At 44.7% G+C, this 19,847-nt stretch overlaps 1 protein-coding gene across 3 annotated transcripts in view; it reads left to right on the top strand.

The window, feature by feature from the left end:
• EPSTI1 (epithelial stromal interaction 1) overlaps window positions 1-19,847 on the top strand; it is a 124,318-nt gene that overhangs the window by 8,033 nt on the left and 96,438 nt on the right. For all 3 annotated transcript variants that reach the window (XR_015878944.1, XM_088476455.1, XM_088476531.1), the window contains exons 2-4: window positions 425-483; window positions 14,745-14,828; window positions 15,629-15,702. Coding sequence is in view for 2 of the 3 variants with exons in the window: in XM_088476455.1 (XP_088332581.1) it covers window positions 425-483; window positions 14,745-14,828; window positions 15,629-15,702 (217 nt within the window). In the remaining variant the exon portion in view is untranslated. The remainder of the gene's footprint in view (window positions 1-424; window positions 484-14,744; window positions 14,829-15,628; window positions 15,703-19,847) is intronic.

The following is a 19,847-nucleotide window of genomic DNA, read 5'->3' as shown; positions in this document are numbered from 1 at the left end:
AAGCCTACTCCATGGTTATAAAACAGGAGCTATGCGGTGCGTCCTACAGTTGTTCAGTGGTGTAACTAGGGTATTTGGAGCCCAGGACAAATTGAAAAATGGAGCCCGCCCCCAGCTATGTGTGCACGCCAAAAAATGGGTGTGGTCACAAGGGGCGTGGCCATTTGGATAATTACCAGTTGCTCCTACTCTCTAACAGCTGAGTTGTTAGAGAGTAGGAGCAACTGGTAATTATCCAAATGGTGTAGTTGGGGAGTGCTCTCTCATTGGCTCAATTAAGCCCCATTTTATTTCTGTTGTAATTATATAGATCAATTGCTATCATGGAAGGTAAAGTGACTTATTGCATCTGAAATAACTGCTATTACATTGTGTGGGAATAATGATTCAATTTCACTTATATTATCTTTGTGTTATATTGCAGTTCTGGTGCCTATGTGGTTTTCCCTCCAAATGAAGCAAAGAGAGAGAAACTTCTAAGAAGTAAGAAAGTGTTTAATGCAACCTAATCTAAAATGTATATGTTCCACAAAGCGTTATGGCATGAGCCTGTAACTCATACTTACCGACTTTCTGGCTGCCCACTTTGAGTATGGGTGTGTTTCCTATGGGTGCTCCTATTTCCTTCCACAATTAAAAAAACAAACTAAGTTACTTAGCTTCTGACAAAAAATGAACTCTAGTGTGTACGTGTTTCCAGGTGGTAGGGAATGAAAGTTGCACTGGGGTAGGGACATTTTAGTGCTCTGGGCAAGAGAGAGACAGCACTGGCAGTCCCTCTGCATCTTCTGGCCTTAGACAAAAATATAGGGCCTTATTCAGACCCGCTCGCGAGCGCTGTGCGCTCGCAACCGGGTCGATGTTTGCCCACTGGGCATGCGCACATCGGAGCCGGCTAAATTGCCGCTATTTAAATAAGGGACGGGACTAAATGACGCGATTCGTAAAGAATTGTGTCATTAAGCCCCATCCACTACACGGGGACCCGCGATCGCCGCGGAATATCTCCCCATTCTGCCCACTTCATTATAAGGTGGGTAGAATGTGGGACAAGTGCCTAGCCTTCCGGGGGTGCGGGGGGGTTACCCGAATTTGGGATGCTAGGCATGTATGCTGCAGCTGTTATGGGACCCGGAGCTGAGGGACGCTCATCTTCCTTGTCAAAGTTACAGGTGTTTTATACATTTTTCATCATTGGGTGGTACATAGGGGCCCTTACAAACTTTTTGCTACAGGGCTTTCAGATACCTAGTTATGCCCCTGCTACCAGACTAGGAGAATATTGGGAGAGGTAACGGGGATCCGTGTTTAGGCAAACGCAGGTGTGTCGGGATCATTTACACTCTTTTTCATGGGTGTGCATAAATTAGCCATTGTGATCTCCTTTGCAGCATGAGAGCTCTCTGCGTGTCAGGAGAGCCGCAGTGTTTGAAGGTCAGACTTGAGTTACATGCTGTGTGGCTGCCCGATCTGCAGTGGGCGTCCCTATGCTCGGATTAGCTTTTAAAGACTTTAGCATATTTTAGGAACTGTTGGTCTGATTCAGCAAGGAACGCAAGTGAGAGATCGCACGCACTCGGCTGATGTTTTCACACTGTGCATGTGTATGCATTGCACTGCATGTGCATGAACTAGCCAGTGCGATCGGGTAAGGGTATGCAGACTACACGCAATGTGTATGCAGATCATTCCGATATTGATTGACAGGAAGTGCCGTTTGGTGATAGGGGGTAGTTGGCCGAACAAAGGCGTGCCTATGCATTGGGACGCCATAATAGGGGAATGCATAATTAAGGCAGTGTGGCGGCATACACAGCCAGATGACTCGATGCACGCAGGAAGTAGCCAAAATCCTGTGCCAGGTCAGGTCATCCTCTAATGTGCGTCTGGGTCCGATGGTTCTCAATGTTACAGATGTTTGCGCTATCCTGCATACAGATTGAGCATTGAGTAAAGGGAGATGGGCAGCACTATGTATGCTGGGCGTCTGCATCCTTGTGCTGTGGATGCCCTGCGTATGCATTGATTAGCATATACACACAGCGGACGGTTCGTGCTGAATCAGGTCCTGTGATCAGTGACAGATCGCAATTGTGATTATATTAGCATAAATCTCGGAATCAGGCCCTAGGTCACAGACATATATACAACAAGTGTTGTATATCAAATCATACTTGCCTACCCTCCCGATTTGGTCGGGAGCCTCCCGAAAATCGGGTGCCGCTCCCGACCTCCCGGGATGGCAGGCAAGTCTCCCGGCTGCCGCCGACCCCTCCTGTCCCACCGCAAGTCTCCCGGCCCCTAAGGGGGCGGTGACGCGATTTGCGTCATTTTGGCACCGCCCCCCGCTTCACACTGCCTGTAATATTTGGCTCCGCCCCGCCCGCAAAAACTTCTCACCTTGCCGGCCACGCCCCCTTCTGTTGGCCACGCCCCCCAGTAATGCCGATCTGGCTGCTCCCGGAAGGGGCAGCCAGATAGTCGGCATGTATGTATCAAATTTATCAGCACAGTCTCCTGGTGCGTCCGGGTAGCATTACATTGCGTGAAAAAATGCCTGACGCTAGCCGAGTTGCATGGTATATTGAGGATAGACATATGAGGACACATCTGTATATATAACTATTAATAAATAAAATCTACCCCCCTACGTTATTGTTTAAGTATGCGTGTAAAACAATCAAGTCTTCTAACTTGCCATATTTATCTAATTTTAAATGTTTTATATGTTATTTGTGGATCCTCTTTCCCATATTAACAACAATGACTATTCTAAATATGTTTTACCACTCTCATCATAGTAGTTTGGTTATGATGCGATTTTTAATGTATATTGTAAGCACATTTAATTTTAAGATGTTTTGCAAAAACAAAATAACCAAAATTCTCTTAATAGATAACAATTAATTAGGTGGGAATATAATTATGTTTAAAATGAAAATTCCAAGATTCTTTGGTGTATATAATATTCTAACAAAGGGCCTGATTCAGTATGGATCGCAACTGCGATTACAGTAGCAATTACGCACATAGTCTCACTGCGATGATATGCTAATCCTCTGCGATCGCTATGCCGTCGCAGCACTACATAAGGACGCCCACCTTACCTTACACACATCCGTATGCTTAGCAAGACTGCAAAATCATTGGTAACATTGAGTGCCATCGGAGCCTCACGCTCACTTGCACAAGGTCAGACCTTACTCAGGAATTGCTAACCTCATTGCACGTAGTGAGTGCACAATCTGTGTATGGCGTCGCAGTGGCTAATTTATGGCTAATTTATGCATGCCCCTGTAACGCCGTTCAAACACCCTGGTACACCAGCATTTCGCCATCTACCCGCCCCCCACCCATAACCCCCCCAAATGGCACTTCCTGTCAACCACTCTGTGATGGGTCTGTGTAGTCACTGCGATCGCAGTCCTGATCACAGTGGAGTCTTTGCGCACGTACACTGCAATGCATATACATGCGCAGTACGCAACAATCAGATGTCTGCATGCGTATTCGCACTTGCGATCATTGCTGAATCAGGCCCAAATCCGGTATGACTACTACATCTTAAAAATCATAAATTCCACCTTTCTGTTACACTTTTCAAGGGGAACCCAAATAGTTTTTCTGTAATTACAGTATGTGCCACAAATCTGAAATGAAGCTACAAGCTGAGCTTGCAAAGTTGCAGAGTGTTTGGCATATACAGTGATTTTTGAAACTTTAATGACTATTTATCATGTCACGGTGATAACACATTGCAGTGATAGAAAATCTCATTTCACCCCGATTTATCAAAAAATTTCACCATCCCATCTGAGACCAGATTCCTGGCTAACATAGAGCCTGACTCAGAGACGTACGCTATTGTTACCATAGATGGGATCCCGTGGGCAGCTGCTGTCAGAATATATGCAAATGTCGCAGACACTGGGATATGTATTGAGACATCCACCGGCGTATTTGTAAATCCAAGCCTCTGCGTACAAAGACGCAGCATCGGTAGCAGATCATTCAATGTTAGCCATCCTGAGTATCTCTGTGGCCGTGCAGGATGGCCATGGGAACTGAGACGCCTCAGCCATATTTCTTGCATATGGGAAAACAGACTCAGGATGTGACATGCCTCAAAAATGGCGGTGACATGTCTGCATTTTTAGCTGACAATCCCAGTCACCACCCACTGACTGTCAACCACACTGCGAATAATGACTTGCTACGAGAGACTACGGTAATGTACCGTGCGCGTGCCCAGTGTGACTCAGACGCATGCGCAGACGGTCAATAATCGCTCAACAGCAAAAATATCGGCATAGCATACAACCGTGAATCAGGCCCATAGGTAACAATGCCATCATTCCTCACCAGTCAAGTGCATTGCCAGTTCACACATGCCCAGTGGGATTGGAAGCTCGACTTGGGCTAGAGTGGTAGGAGGACAGTGGCAGTACTTGCTAAGATTTCCCCATGCCTCACAGCCCTTTTCACCAAATAGCTTTTTCTCTGTTAATAAATATGCCCCTAAAACACAGACACAGGGGTCTATTCTTCACAGCCTGCCAGTGTTAATGAAGTATTTAACTCGCTGCAAATTGGATACCAAATTACCAGAGCAATACTACATTGCTGTGGTGCTGGGACAGTTGATCCGAAAATCAGTTGTCCCCGCAATCTCTGCTACTTTGGCTGCAGTGAAACTTTGCACTGCCGTATCTGACCAGTGTGCATGCCTGAGTCCTGAATGGGGGGTGGAGGGATCCCTTTTAGCAAACTTGGACCTCCTGCAGGGGTCCTGGAGCCTACGCCACCTGAAGATAGTGTAAGTTCCCGTTGCCAAGTTCTGAAAATTTAGCATTTTTGGGGCTTGATGAATTTAGGTCCCCATACTAGTGTATGGGGACAGCGAGCCAATTGGGGAATGAAAGGTAAGCAGTAAATATCCATAATATCTCCTGCATTACCTCTGTAATGAATGGCCCCAATACTTCATTTTTACAAAAGTAGATTAAAATGTTAATTTTCACCTACCTGGGGAGAAGTTAAGGAATAATGAATAGGCCCCACATTCACATATCTCTTTCACTTTCTGTAATGGCCCAACTAAACAGACATCATCTTAGTTTTATTTTGGGTCTTAATAATTATGCAGACACCACTTAGCTTACCAACACTGCCACTAGAACTGGCCGTTTTCAGAGGACATACTGCAAAAACTGCTTCATAAATATTCACATAAGTGCAGTATTTTACTTATATGTTCAGCTAGATGGTAAAAAGTTGCCTTTAATTCAGGTTTATGATTCTATGGGGCATATGTATCACAATCCTCATCTCGCATGCGGATTGGATTTGATAATATCACCAAATTTGCATTGTGATATTGGAATACATTGCAAAGATGTATCAAACATCACACACAGGGACAGAGGGCCTGATTCAGACCCGCTCACGAGCGCTATGCGCTCGCAAGCGGGTCGATGGTGGCCCAGTGCGCATGCACACGACGGAGCCGGCTCCGTCGTGCGCATGCGCGAAACTCGGATAGCGACGGGCAAACCGTCGCTCCGGGTCTCGTACCAAAGGGCGTGCTGTCAATGTTGAGTGACAGCACGCCCCCTTTGGTGGGTGGGCCAGGGGCGTGGCTGGCCAGACGGAGGCGTTCCCATGGGAACGCCTACCGTCTGGGGCCGGCCCCACTGACATCACAAGTGATGTCAGTGGGAGTGCTTTCGGCTCTGTTTGAGCCGAAAGCTCTCTTGGGCTTGCAGCAATGCGACCCTACCACAAGGGTCTCAACGCAAGCCCGATGGTAGCGATGATCTTGACCATCGCGACCATCATCATGGCCGCTCGCGATAGCTGTGGGTGGTCACCCACAGCTATGCGAGCGGCCAAGAGGCCGTTCTGCAAAACCAGAGGGCCGGCCCCGATTCAGAGCGAGCGCTCTGTCAGAGCATCCGGCTCTGAATCAGGCCCAGAGCTTGCGAGAAAGCTCTGTCCCTGCGAATCCTCTCCGCACAGTTCTTAGGGTATTTCTTGCAAAAAATACCCTGAGACAGTGGCGGAATTGCCGGAGACAATGGAGTCAGTTGCCGCCGGGCGCCAACCTTGAAGGGGGCAACCCCTCTATTGTCACCCATTCCGTGTCCTGCTCTACCTCCAGTGCTGTGTGTGCCTATGCTGAAAAAACATAGGAGCTGCCAAGCTGAGCCCCCATCAGCATCTGCGGCGCTCCTCCTCCTGACCTGTCTGGACTGCTCTGGATGGAGGATGTGATCGTGACCCTGCCTGCCTGTCTGAGGAGCCAGACGTTCAAGGGCTGCGCGCAGCGCAGCTGTAATTATGGGGACACTGGAGAGAAGACGGGAGTCAGAGCGGCCGGCGGCTATCACTGTGGAGCGGACGGGAGTAGGGATAGGCTGAGCAGTGGCTGAAAAACATAGTACAGTAAGTGCAAGCCCTATGGAATGAAGGGGGGGGAGTGGTACTGTAGGTGCTGAAGAAAGTTAAATATTTGTCATGTTAAACCCATGATAAATTGAAAGAGCAAGAAGTTGTGTGGGGGAATCTGAGTGAATAGGGAGTGTGTGTGGGGTTTGTGTGAGATGGGGGATGTGTGTGTGGGGGGGAGGTCTGTGTGAGATGGGGGATGTGTGTGTGGGGGGGAGGTCTGTGTGAGATGGGGGATGTGTCTGTGGGGGAGGTCTGTGTGAGATGGGGGGAGGTCTGTGTGAGATGGGGGATGTGTGTGTGGGGGAGGTCTGTATGAGATGTGGGATGTGTGTGTGTGGGGGGAGGTCTGTGTGAGGTGGGGTGTGTGTGTGTGGGGGGGAGGTCTGTGTGAGATGGGGTATGTGTGTAGGTGGAGTCTGTGTGCGGGGGGGGAGCTTTGTGAGGGTTATATAAACAATTTATATATAAATTAATATGGGGCCCCAAAGTGGTATATTTATTAACTATTGGGTCCTAGTCCCGATAATATTTTCTTATTGCCGCTATTCGCATGAACGCATATTTATATAGATAGATATTTATGCACCTTATTTATTTTCCCTTTTCTCAGGGTGGGGCACACAACTCTAACTTGCCTCCGGGCGACTGGGATGAACTTACGCCACTGCCCTGAGACTGTGCCTGCTCATGCCCTGCTACCGCTAATCCCAACCCCTCCGCTTGCATTTACCTCGATGATCAGTGATACGATGAGCTCCTCTTTGACTCCAGTCAGCTGATCGTCGGGCTTCTGCTCTGTGACACCGGTCAGCTGATGTGTGCTGTAAACTGAGATGCAAATTTACGGAACATCATCAGATGCCGGAGTCACAGAGCAGGAGCCGGGCGATCAGCTGACCGGAGTCAAAGAGGAGCTCATCAGATCACTGATCACCGGTCCATGGATGCAGGGTTTTTTTTTACTTTGAATATTTTATTGGTCTAATTAGACCCACAATGCTGATCACAGGCGCCGTTTCTCAGCTCTGCTCTGCTCGTCAGAGATAAAGCAAGAGTAGGTGAAACAGGTAAAAGCCATATGTATTACGGTAAACCTCATTTTACGCTTTGATACTTCCCGTCCTAGGACAGTCTGAAGAATTTGGCAGGTTATAGGACTGGAGGCACCATAACACTAATGGGCCCTCGCAGACTCTACTAGACCATAATGTGAATGTACAGATAACTACTTCTGTACTACTTAGCAGTGGTGCAAATAAAAATTTTTATAAGCAAAAATGGGCATGGTCACAAATCACAAGGAGTGTGGCCACACGTCACAGGGCATATCCGCTCTACACATTCCCGTTTATTGACAACCCCTGTCACTCATCGCCGAACACTGTGACTCGCTTGGTGGCTCAGCTAATGATAGTGGTAAGGTGATAGGGGCAGGCACGCCTTACAAGTTACCAATTTCTTAATGGTACGTTGTACCGGCCACCCTACTTTCATTACTGCTGTTTAGGCACCATACTGCAACCATTAACCGCAACCGCATGTAGAGGGTCTGGTGGAGGAAGGACACTGTCACAGATACTTTTACACAATTTATCCCTACAAAGCTACACCATACTTGCCGACTATCTGGCTGCCCCTTCCGGGAGGGAGCTGCCAGATCGGCATTACTGGGGGCGCGTGGCCAGCAAACAGGGTCGGGGCCGGCCAGATGACACGTTTTGCGGGCGGGGCCATGCGAGCGCGTCATTTTGGCCCCGCCCCCGCTACACACTGCCGATATTACAGGCAGTGTGATGCAGGGGGCAGTGCCAAAATGACGCGAATCGCGTCACCGATCCCCTTCGCTGCCGGGGTTTTACAAGCAATTGCAGTGGGACAGGAGGGGTCGGCGGCAGACGGGAGACTTGCCTGCCTTCCCGGGAGGTTGGGAGCGGCACCCGATTTTCAGGATCTGCTACCTGCTAAAAGGAAACATCTAGAAAATCTGGATGGAGTACTTGTCTGAGTAACCACACATGTATTAAAAACATATATAATTTAATATGCTGATTTGATCCATCATATTTTCTTATGGAAAGGGATTTGGGAATCAATCTTATTTAGAGCTTGAACAGATCATTGCAATGTATTTTATTTTTGCTATATAGTTATTATGTATCACATGTAGTATGCAACAGTGATATTAAATTATATATGTTTTTAATACATGTGTGGTTACTTAGACAAGTGCTCCATCCACATTTTCTAACTCAGGTTCAAAACCAGAATCCAAATAAATATTGGAGGAAGGCAGGACAGAATGAAAAGTTAGAGGATAATGGTCACAAACAGTATGATGTAATAAAACAAGCTGGGTCGGCACACAGTAATTCTGGACCTTGATTGCTTTTTAACAAACAATTAATTCTGCCTAGTCTTAGTGCTTGTCAGACATGTCATCAAGCACTGTTGTTTATGACATAGCCATAGCCTATATATGGGATACAGACAGACGTGTTATATGCCAGATCAACATGTCGCTCTGAAGCCATGTAAAGCTCAGAATGAAACAAGGGAAATGAAGCGATACATTTCATGTAGGTTGAAGGAGGGCATTTTAAGTTGTTCATTTAATGGGCAAACTTTTTAATCTGACCTAGGCATGTGCCATTAATACATTCTTCATATATATATGTTTCAATATCATAACTTTAACAACTGCAATGTTTACATTTTGTACTGCAAACTACAGGCTTTTGTGCGAATGGTTTCTTTACCCAATGCTCACACATAACTGTACTTTGAATAATTCATGGACTTGAAAATAAGCTCAACAGCTCCCTATAGAGAACATTTTAGGGAGTTGTTCATTAAAGTGACATTTCAGTAAAAAACAGGCAATTAGGAACAAATTTGCATCTTCCAAAGTCGCACGGTCAAGCTGTTCTCTTTGATGCCTTATGACTGTATTACTCTAGTGACAGTATCCAGATCTTACATGCATTGAAATGAGACAAACGCACAAAATTGCTTTTTTTCAACTGTTTATTATTATTATGTAAGATCTCGTACTGCCTGGGAATCTGCAGGCACATCGCTGCAAATTAGTGACTTCTAATGTGTAAGCTGGGGCCTGCCAAACAGATACGTCCTCATTTGTGTATATCTGAGGAAATTAAATTTAAGTACATTACATGTTGAAAGTTACTTTGCCAGATACTCCTCGAATTGTCTGTTTTACGTTTGTTTTTGCTATAAATGCTAAGAAGTGTATTTGTTTAACAGCTGTATTTAGAACTTGAAATGGATTAATATTGACCTTTAGCATCACTCTACAGCAATGAACAGCAGCAAATAAATGCTGAAAAAAGAGTAAGCTCAATGTTTCAGTGCTTTATCTTCGCACACTTTGCACAGTACACTTTTGGGCCTTTATACCCTCAGAATGCAGCACTTCTGGTCATTGTGTATTCAGTATATATATGTATATGTCATACTTACCTACTATCATGGCTATTGCTGGCGGCTCCCGAATTTTCAGGTAGTCCCTCAAAACCTTGGAAGAGTATTTGGATATCCCACATCCCACCCACTTCCTAGTGAAATGGGTATGATGGGGAGATAATTACCGGGAATCGTGGCTCTGTATGTAGGGGGCGGGGCTAAGGGAAGCAGAAATGCATCGTTCTCATCATGGTCCCACGATTCGCCGCAGTTTGATGTGATGGGGCGGGGCCTAATGACATAGGAACACCCTCGAAGTGTCCTGCTGTAAGATATTAAAAGTAGGTAAGTATGATATATATATATATACACAGGTTGAGTCTCCCATATCCAAATATTCCGAAATACGGAATATTCTGAAATACGGAATTATTTTGGCATGACTGAGATAGTGAAACCTTTGATTTTCAATGTACACAAACTTTGTTTAAGGCACAAATTATTAAAAATAATGTATAAAATTACCTTCAGGCTGTGTGTATAAGGTGTATATGAAACATAAATAAATCCCCTTTCTGTACACAAACCTTGCTTGAGCCACAAAATTATTGAAAATATTGTATAAAATTACCTGCAGGCTGTGTGTATAAGGTGTATATAACACATAAAGGCATTCTGTGTGAATATATGGATCCCATTCCCAAGATATTTAATTATGGTATGCAAATATTCCAAAATACGGAATATTCCGTTATCCAAAATACCCCTGGTCCCAAGCATTTTGGATAAGGGAGACTCAACCTGTATGTATATGTATACACACACACACACACACACACACACACACACTGATTGAAAGGTAATGAGACTGATTTTTTTATTCAGAATCAGATGACTCCATAGGATCTGAACATTTTTCTTTTTCAAAGTAGCCTCCTTCACATTCAATACATTTTCTGCAGTGTTTCAACAACAATTCAAAGACATGCAGTAGACTGTTTTGTGACATCACTTTTAGTGTTGCATCTGTGGCATTTTTCACTTCATCATCTGTTGAGAACTTCTTTCAGAGTTGGGAATTATTATTATTATTATTATTATTATTATTATTATTATTATTATTATTATTAGAATTTATTTATATGGCACCACAAGTGTTCTGCAGCACCTTACAATGTACATAAACATGTAGGTTGACCAGTGACTTACAGTACAACACAATACAGGACGAGTACAAGGATAATATACATTGCTACATTAGCGACCATAACACCCATATAAGCAACAGCTCAAAGCAACCAAGTGTTAGGTGCCCTAGTGGGGAGTAAGAAGTAGATGAAAGTAAAGTAAGGAGAAACACAAGAGGGTAGAGGGCCCTGCTCGTAAGAGCTTACATTCAAAAGGGGAGGGGCAAACAAACAGGTGGAGTAGACAGGGAGGAAGGAGCATGTAGCAACAAGTTAAGATGAGAGCTGGAAGGCTTTGCTGAAATAGTGGGTCTTGAGAGCCCGTTTGAAGGATTGTAGAGAGGTGGAGAGTCTGATGGGAAGAGGGAGAGAGTTCCAAAGGTGGGGAGCAGCGTGGGCAAAATCTTGGAGGCGGGAGTGGGAGGAAGTAATCAATTGGCATGAGAGGTGGCGTGCATTTGTTGAACGAAGAGGGCAGACAGGAGAGTGAAGGGAGATGAGGTCAGAGATGTAAATGGGAGAGGAATGGGTGAGGGCTTTGTAAGTGAGTGTGAGAACCTTGAATTGAGTTCTGAAAGGAAAGGGGAGCCAGTGGAGGGCTTGTAGGAGAGGGGAGGCAGATGTAGAGCACTTGGAGAGGAAGATGAGCCGAGCAGCAGCATTGAAGACAGACTGGAGAGGAGAGAGAATGGAGTTGGTGAGGCCAGATAGGATGAGGTTACAGTAGTCCAATCTGACCAGTGAGTGGATGAGGGTTTTAGTGGAATCCTGGGTGAGAAAGGGTCTAATCTTTGAAATATTTTAAGATGGAAATGACAGGACTGCAAGAGATTCTGGATATGTGGTTTGAAGGAGAGGAAGGAATCCAGGATAACTCCAAGACAGCGCACTTTGGGGCTAGAGGAGATAGTTGTGCCATCAATTGATAAAGAAATGGTGGGAAGTGAGGTTATGTTGGAGAGTGGGAAAATGATAGCTCAGTATTAGACACATTAAGTTTAAGAATCGCTGTGACATCCAGGAAGAGATAGCAGAGAGACGAGTGTGGAGAGAGGGGGAGAGGTCTGGAATGCCCAGAAATCACAGGGCGCTAAGTCCGGGCTATATGGAGGGTGTTCTTGTGCTGTCCCATTAATTTCAGTCAGTGCTGCCAATGCAACAGTAGCAACATGTAGTTGGGCATTGTCTTGGAGCAAAAAACACTGTTTATTCAGCAAATGTGGCCTTTTCTTCCTCATGGCTCCACGCAAATAGGTTTTCAAGACATTTGCATAGTAGTCACCATTAATTGTCTGTCCACAGGGAACCCATTGCTGTAGGATCATACCATGCACATCAAAGAACATCAGAAGCATGAGTTTACATGCCAATCACACCGGAATTTTTTTTTACAAATTTGCATGTTTCCATATACTAGTTTCTCCTTTGGATCCCTGATCGTCACACGTCACAATCGATGTCTGGAAATCGAGTATCCTCTTCTGTGAGATGCATTTTCAGTTCCTTTGTCCCGTTCGAATGAGATGCCAAGTGAAGTTTGCATAAAGTTAATCTTCTGTCATTTTGCAACATCTTTGCAGCTTAGACAATATTGACATCTGTAACAGTGTTTCTCCACCGTATGCTTGCCGTAACATTTCATGAGTTTCATTTTCGCTTTTTCCAAGCTTAACACATCTCTGACGTAATCTCACAAACACGTCTTCCTCATCCGCCATGACGAAACATATGAAGATCTTCAACTCGCTGTGACCAAACAAAGAAGACTAAGGCAGTCCAACCGCAGAGTCAGACACATCGATGTATGAGCTTCACAATAACCAGCATAGCATTGCCACGTCCCCCTGTGGGACAGAAAAACATAAGCGGTCTCATTACTTTTCAATCAGCCCTTTTGAGTGTATATATATATACATATATATATATATATATATATACACTCAGTGGCTACTTTATTAGGTACACCTGACTAGTACCAGGTAGGACTTCCCGTTTGACCCAAATCAGGTTGAATTCATTCTGGCATGGATTCAACAAGGTACCTGATACATTCCTTAGAGATTCCGGTCCATGTTGTCATTATTGCATCACTCAGTCCTTTTCCACCACATCCCAAAGTTCTTCTATTAGATTGATATCTAGTGACTGTGGAGACCATTGGACCACACTGAAGGTTGTTAGTGGAACCAGCTTGAGGTGACATATGCTTTGTGACATGGGGTTATTATGCTGGAAGTAGCTATATGAAGATGGGTAGACTTTGGTCATAAAGGGATGCACATGATCAGCAACAATATTCATGTAGACTGTGGCATATAAACAATGCTATTAAGGAGTTTAATGTGTGCCAAGAAAACATTTCCTACAATACTACCACCACTAGCAGCCTGAGCCATTGACGCAAGGCATGGATTGATATAATTTATGCCAAATTCTGACCTTACCGCAGCAGAAATCATGATTCGTCAGATCAAGCAGCGTTTTTTCAATCTTCAGTCCTGTTTTGTTGAGCATGTGCCTCAGTTTCCTGTTCTTAGCTGACAGAAGTGGAACCCAGGGTGGTTTTCTGCTGCTGTAGCCCATCCACAATAAGGTTTGATGTGCTCTCTCTTCAGAGATGCTCTTCTGCATATCACTTTTTTAACATCCTGTGCCACCCCCACCCCCTGAGCACATAATTTCTTGACATCGTGCAGAGGGGACGGGGCTACCAGTACGGGAAGTACAGCACTGCTCGCCCTCAGGACACTCCAAGGAGCTGTATTTACAGGCAGCAAGGTGCATGGCATGCTCAAGGCGACCAAAGGATGCTCTGGGCAGCACTGCATCAGTGATACTGGCTGCAGGGTGCCATTCCAGGCACCCTGCTAGCCACAAGTAAGGGCCGTGGGGCAGCATCAGTGCCACACATAGAGCCCTGCGCTCTGTGCAGCGATAACGGTTGCATACCCCTAGTTACAGCCCTGCTGCCACCTTCCTGTCAGTTTGAACCAGTTTGGCCATTATCCTCTGGCTTTTCTCATTAACAAGATGTTTTCGCCTGCAGAACTGTCGCTCACTGGATGTTTTTTTATTTTGCGCACCTTTGTGCACCTTTCTCTGTAAACTCTACAGATCAACAGTTTTTGAGATACTAAAACCACCAGGTCTATCACCAACAATTATTAAAAGGCCATTGCCAAGATCACATTATTTTCCCATTTTCTGAACAATAACTGAACCTCTTTACCATTTCTGTATGCATTAACACATTGAGTTACTGCACAGGATATATATATATATATATATATATATATATATATATATATATTTATATAGATATATAAATAGTCTTAATAACCGGCACTCCCCAAATTATAGCTTATGCCAAGGTGCCCGTTACCAGGTAAACGCACAGCACAGTAGCATGAACGGCACTCAATGGACTCAATCTCATTGAGTCCTACGAGTGCCGTTCATACTGCTGTGCTATATATACACACAGATATATATGTACATCTCTTGCTGTGATCAGAAAGTTGTAAGTAATACTTTCTTATGAAATTAGAGTAAAATAAGAATTGATGTAGCCTCTTACATTCATTGATATCTTATTTCTAGTTGTAAACTTGAAACCTTCAAAAAAGATATTGTTTAAACAATTAGCAAACCCCAAAGCTTTAACATGTTGTTGTTATCCTCCAGTATCCAGTAAAGAACTAGAGGAATATGAGCGCATGAAGGAAGCTAGGAGGCCCGGACCAGTAAACCTCACTCCAATAAAGCTGGGTGAGTGAAGTCAGAGGGTTAAATAAATGAAAGATTGCATTTTTTCCCTATACTGTGCTCACATCATCTGACTTTTTTAAAATCATTATAGAATGAATGTAAAGATAACCAGGATTGTTACACATTTAATATTTTTTTTCTTTTTAAATAAGGGGCTGCTTCTGTAGAAATCACCTTATCCAGTATGTGCACTTATCTTCTGACTGCACAAACAGGATCCATTGGCAATGGAAGATATTTAGCTGTTCAACCAGATGATGTTGTCCAATGTGTGTGACCAAATTAAGTATTGATAGCATCACCTGGGCCAAGCAGCAAGCTCATCATGAGTGTGCCCAGCATTAATTGATCTTTGTGGTAGCTTAGTATAACCTAAGTTTCATATTTGTGGTATCCTTCAGAAATCACTGAATCACCATTTGCTTAGACTTGTCCAATATACTGTAAGCATATATAAACTTTAACCTGAAAAGTTGCATTCTGCTTTTACATATTTCTGTATGGATTAGCCCATGGCAGTGCAGCTACACTCCATGTGTGCCTTTTCTTTCTCGGCTCACAACTGCAATACCACCTAGAGTGATTCACTTTTTTCAAGTTGCGGATGTGACATACTGTATGGAGCCAAGTAAAAATCAGCTGCACAGAGCAAGCTCCCGAGCTCCTGCACTTCCTCCCTAGGTAGTAATGCAGCTTTAAATCGCCATTGTATTTTGAAATGTATTGTTTGAGACTCTGAGTGACTATTTTTTTATGTAGTTTGTTTGCTTAATCTGTCTACTGTAATCTTTTCATTGTAGGAGGAAGGACGGCAGAGTCAGACGTAAGATTGCAACAACAACAGATGCAGGCTCAGTCCAAATACCAAAAAATGGTTTGTTTCTGGTTATTACTTTTTTATGATCGTTACATAGACTTACAATACTTTCATGTATGAAACGGATGATTTTGTCTTTTTTTGGTTGCTGTCAGTGTGTGTCTAATATGAAAGGAAGTACTAATTACCATCTGATGGAAATATGTTATTTGATTGGGGTTGGCATACAATGCATTAATTTGTTGAACTGTTATGCACTCTATAAAAGCCTGTTGCTGTAGGTCCATATCTGCCTAATTTGGCTGCTTATACATGTGCCTAGAGTTTTTAGAAGTGGAGATGTTGCCCATAGCAACCAAATCGATTCTATTTAATATTTAATTAGCACTTTCTAGAATATAATAGCTAGAATCTGATTGGTTGCTATTAGCAACATATGCACTTCTAAAAACTCTCACTTTAGTAAATATACCCTCTACACTCTTCGGTGCTAGCTTATATCACAGATAGTGCTTAATACTGTCAATAGGTAAATGTAGGGAAATATAAGACACAGCAACTAGTTTAATAAACTCAAAATGAATGCAAACAGCTTAACACCTTATAGATAGCTGATGAGATAATGTGTTTATTTGGTATATCCTTAACAAAATAGGGCTCATTTTCCAGTTAGGGGCATATTCCATTAGCCGCGAAAAGTCCCGTACTTTTCGCATGCCGGACTTTTCGCCAACATCGCTTGTGTTCCATGCGGAAAAGTATTGCGCTCGTCCCCGCATAGCCCCAAATTCAATTCCAAATCAGCTAAAACGAAACCTGGTGAATTTGAAACCAGCGAAAAGTCCTGTCAGATTTGGGGAAATCAGCCTGACACCCCCCAAAAGATGCACTGACATTGGGGATCACTATAGATACCCCCAAATAGGCCTGCTGAAAGTATTTGGGGTACTTAAATGATCTCAATAGCTGCTAATTAGCGTCTTTGTAGAAGTGGTGAAGAATAGCATTTTGCTGTTTTTTTTGCAGAAAATAAGTAGTCCCAGAAAATTTGGGGTACATGAAAGTGGATGTTAGCATATTTTGAAGTTGCTAAAGCAGTGGTTCACAAACTTTTTTGAGCCGTGGCACCCTAGAGTATCAGCAATGTTTTCACAGTACCCCTAAGCCAAAAGTTTGTTATTATGAAATTCAGAAAAAAATGTAGTGAAGTAGTAAAATTAAGTAAATTGTGCTTACCTGTCATCCTTAGGCTCAGTTTTGTGGGTGGTGGATAGGTTTGCGCTTCTGTTTGCCCACATATTTACATTACATTTACCATAAATAATTGTATTTGGTGCTGGACCACCAACCTGAGGCACCCCTGTAAGTGTCCCAAGGCACCCCAGGGTGCCACGGCGCACAGTTTGGGAACCACTGTGCTAAAGTTAAGTTTTAAAAAACTTTAAAAATCCACCTGCAATTTTAAAAACACATGGGGCATACTTGGAGTCTATTTCAGGACTGGAGTCTATTTCACTGGTTTTTAAGTTTGTCCCCCAACTTTTTTGGGCTCTATACAGTAGCTTCTTTTTTTACTTTTTTTGACACAGTTTACCTTTGGGGGCAGTCCCAAGTGTGCAGGGTGGTTCCTGCAAGTTTGCACCCCAAAACCCCAATGTTGCACTTTTTTTCGACAGCTTTCATAGGCGAATCTTTTTCGCCTATTCCAATGCATTAAATGATATGTATGTTGCATTTGACGTACTTTCATAAAATATTTTTAGATCTGATTGTTTGAAAAATGACCATATTTGTGGTGAATTTGGTCAGAAACACGATAGCCCTCCAGCCATCACATCACATGAGACCCCATGCAGTGCTATTGACCAATGAAGAACACATTCTGGGGCTGATGTAGAGTTGGACGTAAGTGGCTTCTTTTTGCAGGGCCGAAAAAGGTCTGTCAGGGCCCCTGGGCAACAAACATGTGGGAGCCTCTATTAAATATGGACGAAATGGGGGTATGCGCAATGGGGACCGTATCGCTCGTAAGCGGTACATTGACAATCAGCGATAACTTAAGCTCAACACTGTTTGTTAAATACTGAAAGGAGGACATAACCCCATTTGTGAGTGCTAAAGGTGTAGTGTCCTTTATTCATGTTATGACACACAGCAGTGCCCCTTTTACACAATGCCCACAGTAGTAGTGCCACTAATACACATAATGCCCACAGTAGTAGTGCCCCTAATACAATGCCCACAGCAGTAGTGTCCCTTATGCAATGCCCCCAGTAGTAATGCCCCCTGTGGTAGTGCCCCTAATAGAAATGCTCCAGTAGTGATGTCCCCTGTTGTAATGCCCCCTTTTGTAATGCCCCCTGTAGAAATGCCCAGTAGTAATGCCCCCTGTAGTAGTGACCCCAATAGTAATGCTCCTTGTTTTAGTGCCCCCAGTAGTAGTGCCCCCAATAGTAATGCCCCCTGTATTAGTGCCCCAGCAGTACTGCCCCCAGTAGTAGTAGTGCCCCTGTTGCAATGCCCATTGTAGCAGTGCCCCCTGTAGCAATGCCCCCAGAAGTAGTGCCCCCAGTAGTAGTGCCCCCAGTAGTAGTGCCCCTTCTAGTAGTGCCCCAGCAGTAATGCCCCCAGAAGAAGTGCCCCCAATAGTAGTGCCCCTGTAGTAGTGCTCCCTGTAGTAATGCCCCCTGTAGCAATTCCCCCTGTAGTGAAAAGAAAAGACAATAATTACCTTAAGCCCGGCGTCCGTCTGGCTGGCCGCTCCTCGGAACTATGGGAGAGACATCACCATAGTACACTGCGGGAGCAGGGGAAGGAGCCGGGCGTCCACTGGTAACAAAATCTCAGCGGGCGGCCGGCAATTGAAGCCTCTCTGCGGCGCAAGGGTTAGGTGGGCCGGAGGAGGCGGAACTGGTTCCATCTCCCGTTCTGGCCCACCTTAAACCAAGATGGGTGTGGGGACCCCTTATGTGTGAGGGCCCCGGGATGACCTCCATTGTCGCTTCCCCCCACCCCGTTAATATGTCCCCACTACGTGTGCCCACAAAAAATATATGCCTCTCTCCAGGGGCGTTTCTAGAGAGGAGGGGGCCCATGTGCAGTCTCCGACACAGGCCCCCTCTTCTCTGTCCGGCGGCCGGTAGCGCACTGAACTGTGTGCGGCCAGCGCCGGAGATATAAACTCTGGGCACTAGAGTGCGCCCAGAGTCTATAGAGTATACGCAGGTCACAGGGAAAATGGCCGCGGCGGCCATTTTCCCTGTACTGCGCATGCACAAATGACGGGAAAATGGCCGCGGCGGCCATCTTCCAGTCGTTTTTACAGCGCCAGACCCCCGCACCGACGTTGGACTCCGGAGAGGTAAGTAATAGTATGTGTGCAGGGTGTGTGGTGCGGAGCCCCCCTGGACCCAGGGTCCCTTGTGCCCCGCACACCCTGCCCCCATTATAGATACACCCCTGCCTCTCTCCATATGCAAATTCAGACATTTTACCACTCATTACACTTAAGAGATGCTAAATGGGGGAGGGAGAGAGCATACAAGCGAATTGGCATATAAGCCAATTACAGTGAGCGTGTGTTTACTGTTTACGCAAATGAGGCTTAGCAAAACCACAAAAAAATGCTTATGCTCCTCTCAGGAGGTGTATACCTTGCAGGTACCTTGCTTCCTCGAGACATGGTGTAAAATACCCACTAATGATGATGACAGTTGGTAGTCACTTCTGATTGGCTGAGTGCTTAATGCTAAATAAATTATTTGTGTGTTACTGACTGTTAATTAAATGTAATTTGCATTCAGAAGCTTTGATTTTTTTAAAGGGGAAGACAACAGATGATTGTATTTATTTGAACTGAGGGCCTGATTCAGAGCCGGACGCTATTTGCGCTCGCTCGTTCAGAAAAAGGGGCCGGCTATTTAAATTGAGCGCTCGCTCTTTGCGGTCTGTTGATGCCTCTATGTCTGAGCGAGCGAACGAAACATGCGCTCGCTATTTTGAAAAGACGCCCCCTGGCCGCTCGCATCACACGTCATCTCCGGTATTTATTAGATTAATCGAGTACATCGAAAGACGTCTGAACTGCTCGCAGTGCTTGTGGTAGCATTTTCCTACCGCAATCATGCGAACAGAGAGACAACCAAGTGACGTGGTCGATGGCGCTGCTTTGTTAATTATGCACACCCTTAAAACACCCGTTT

Source organism: Taudactylus pleione, unplaced genomic scaffold (assembly GCF_031769625.1).
Source record: "Taudactylus pleione unplaced genomic scaffold, aTauple2 ptg000005l, whole genome shotgun sequence".
Classification (NCBI taxonomy): domain Eukaryota; kingdom Metazoa; phylum Chordata; class Amphibia; order Anura; family Myobatrachidae; genus Taudactylus; species Taudactylus pleione.
The sequence above is the reverse complement of the archived record's forward strand: the minus strand, read 5'-3'. Positions and strand labels throughout refer to the sequence as shown.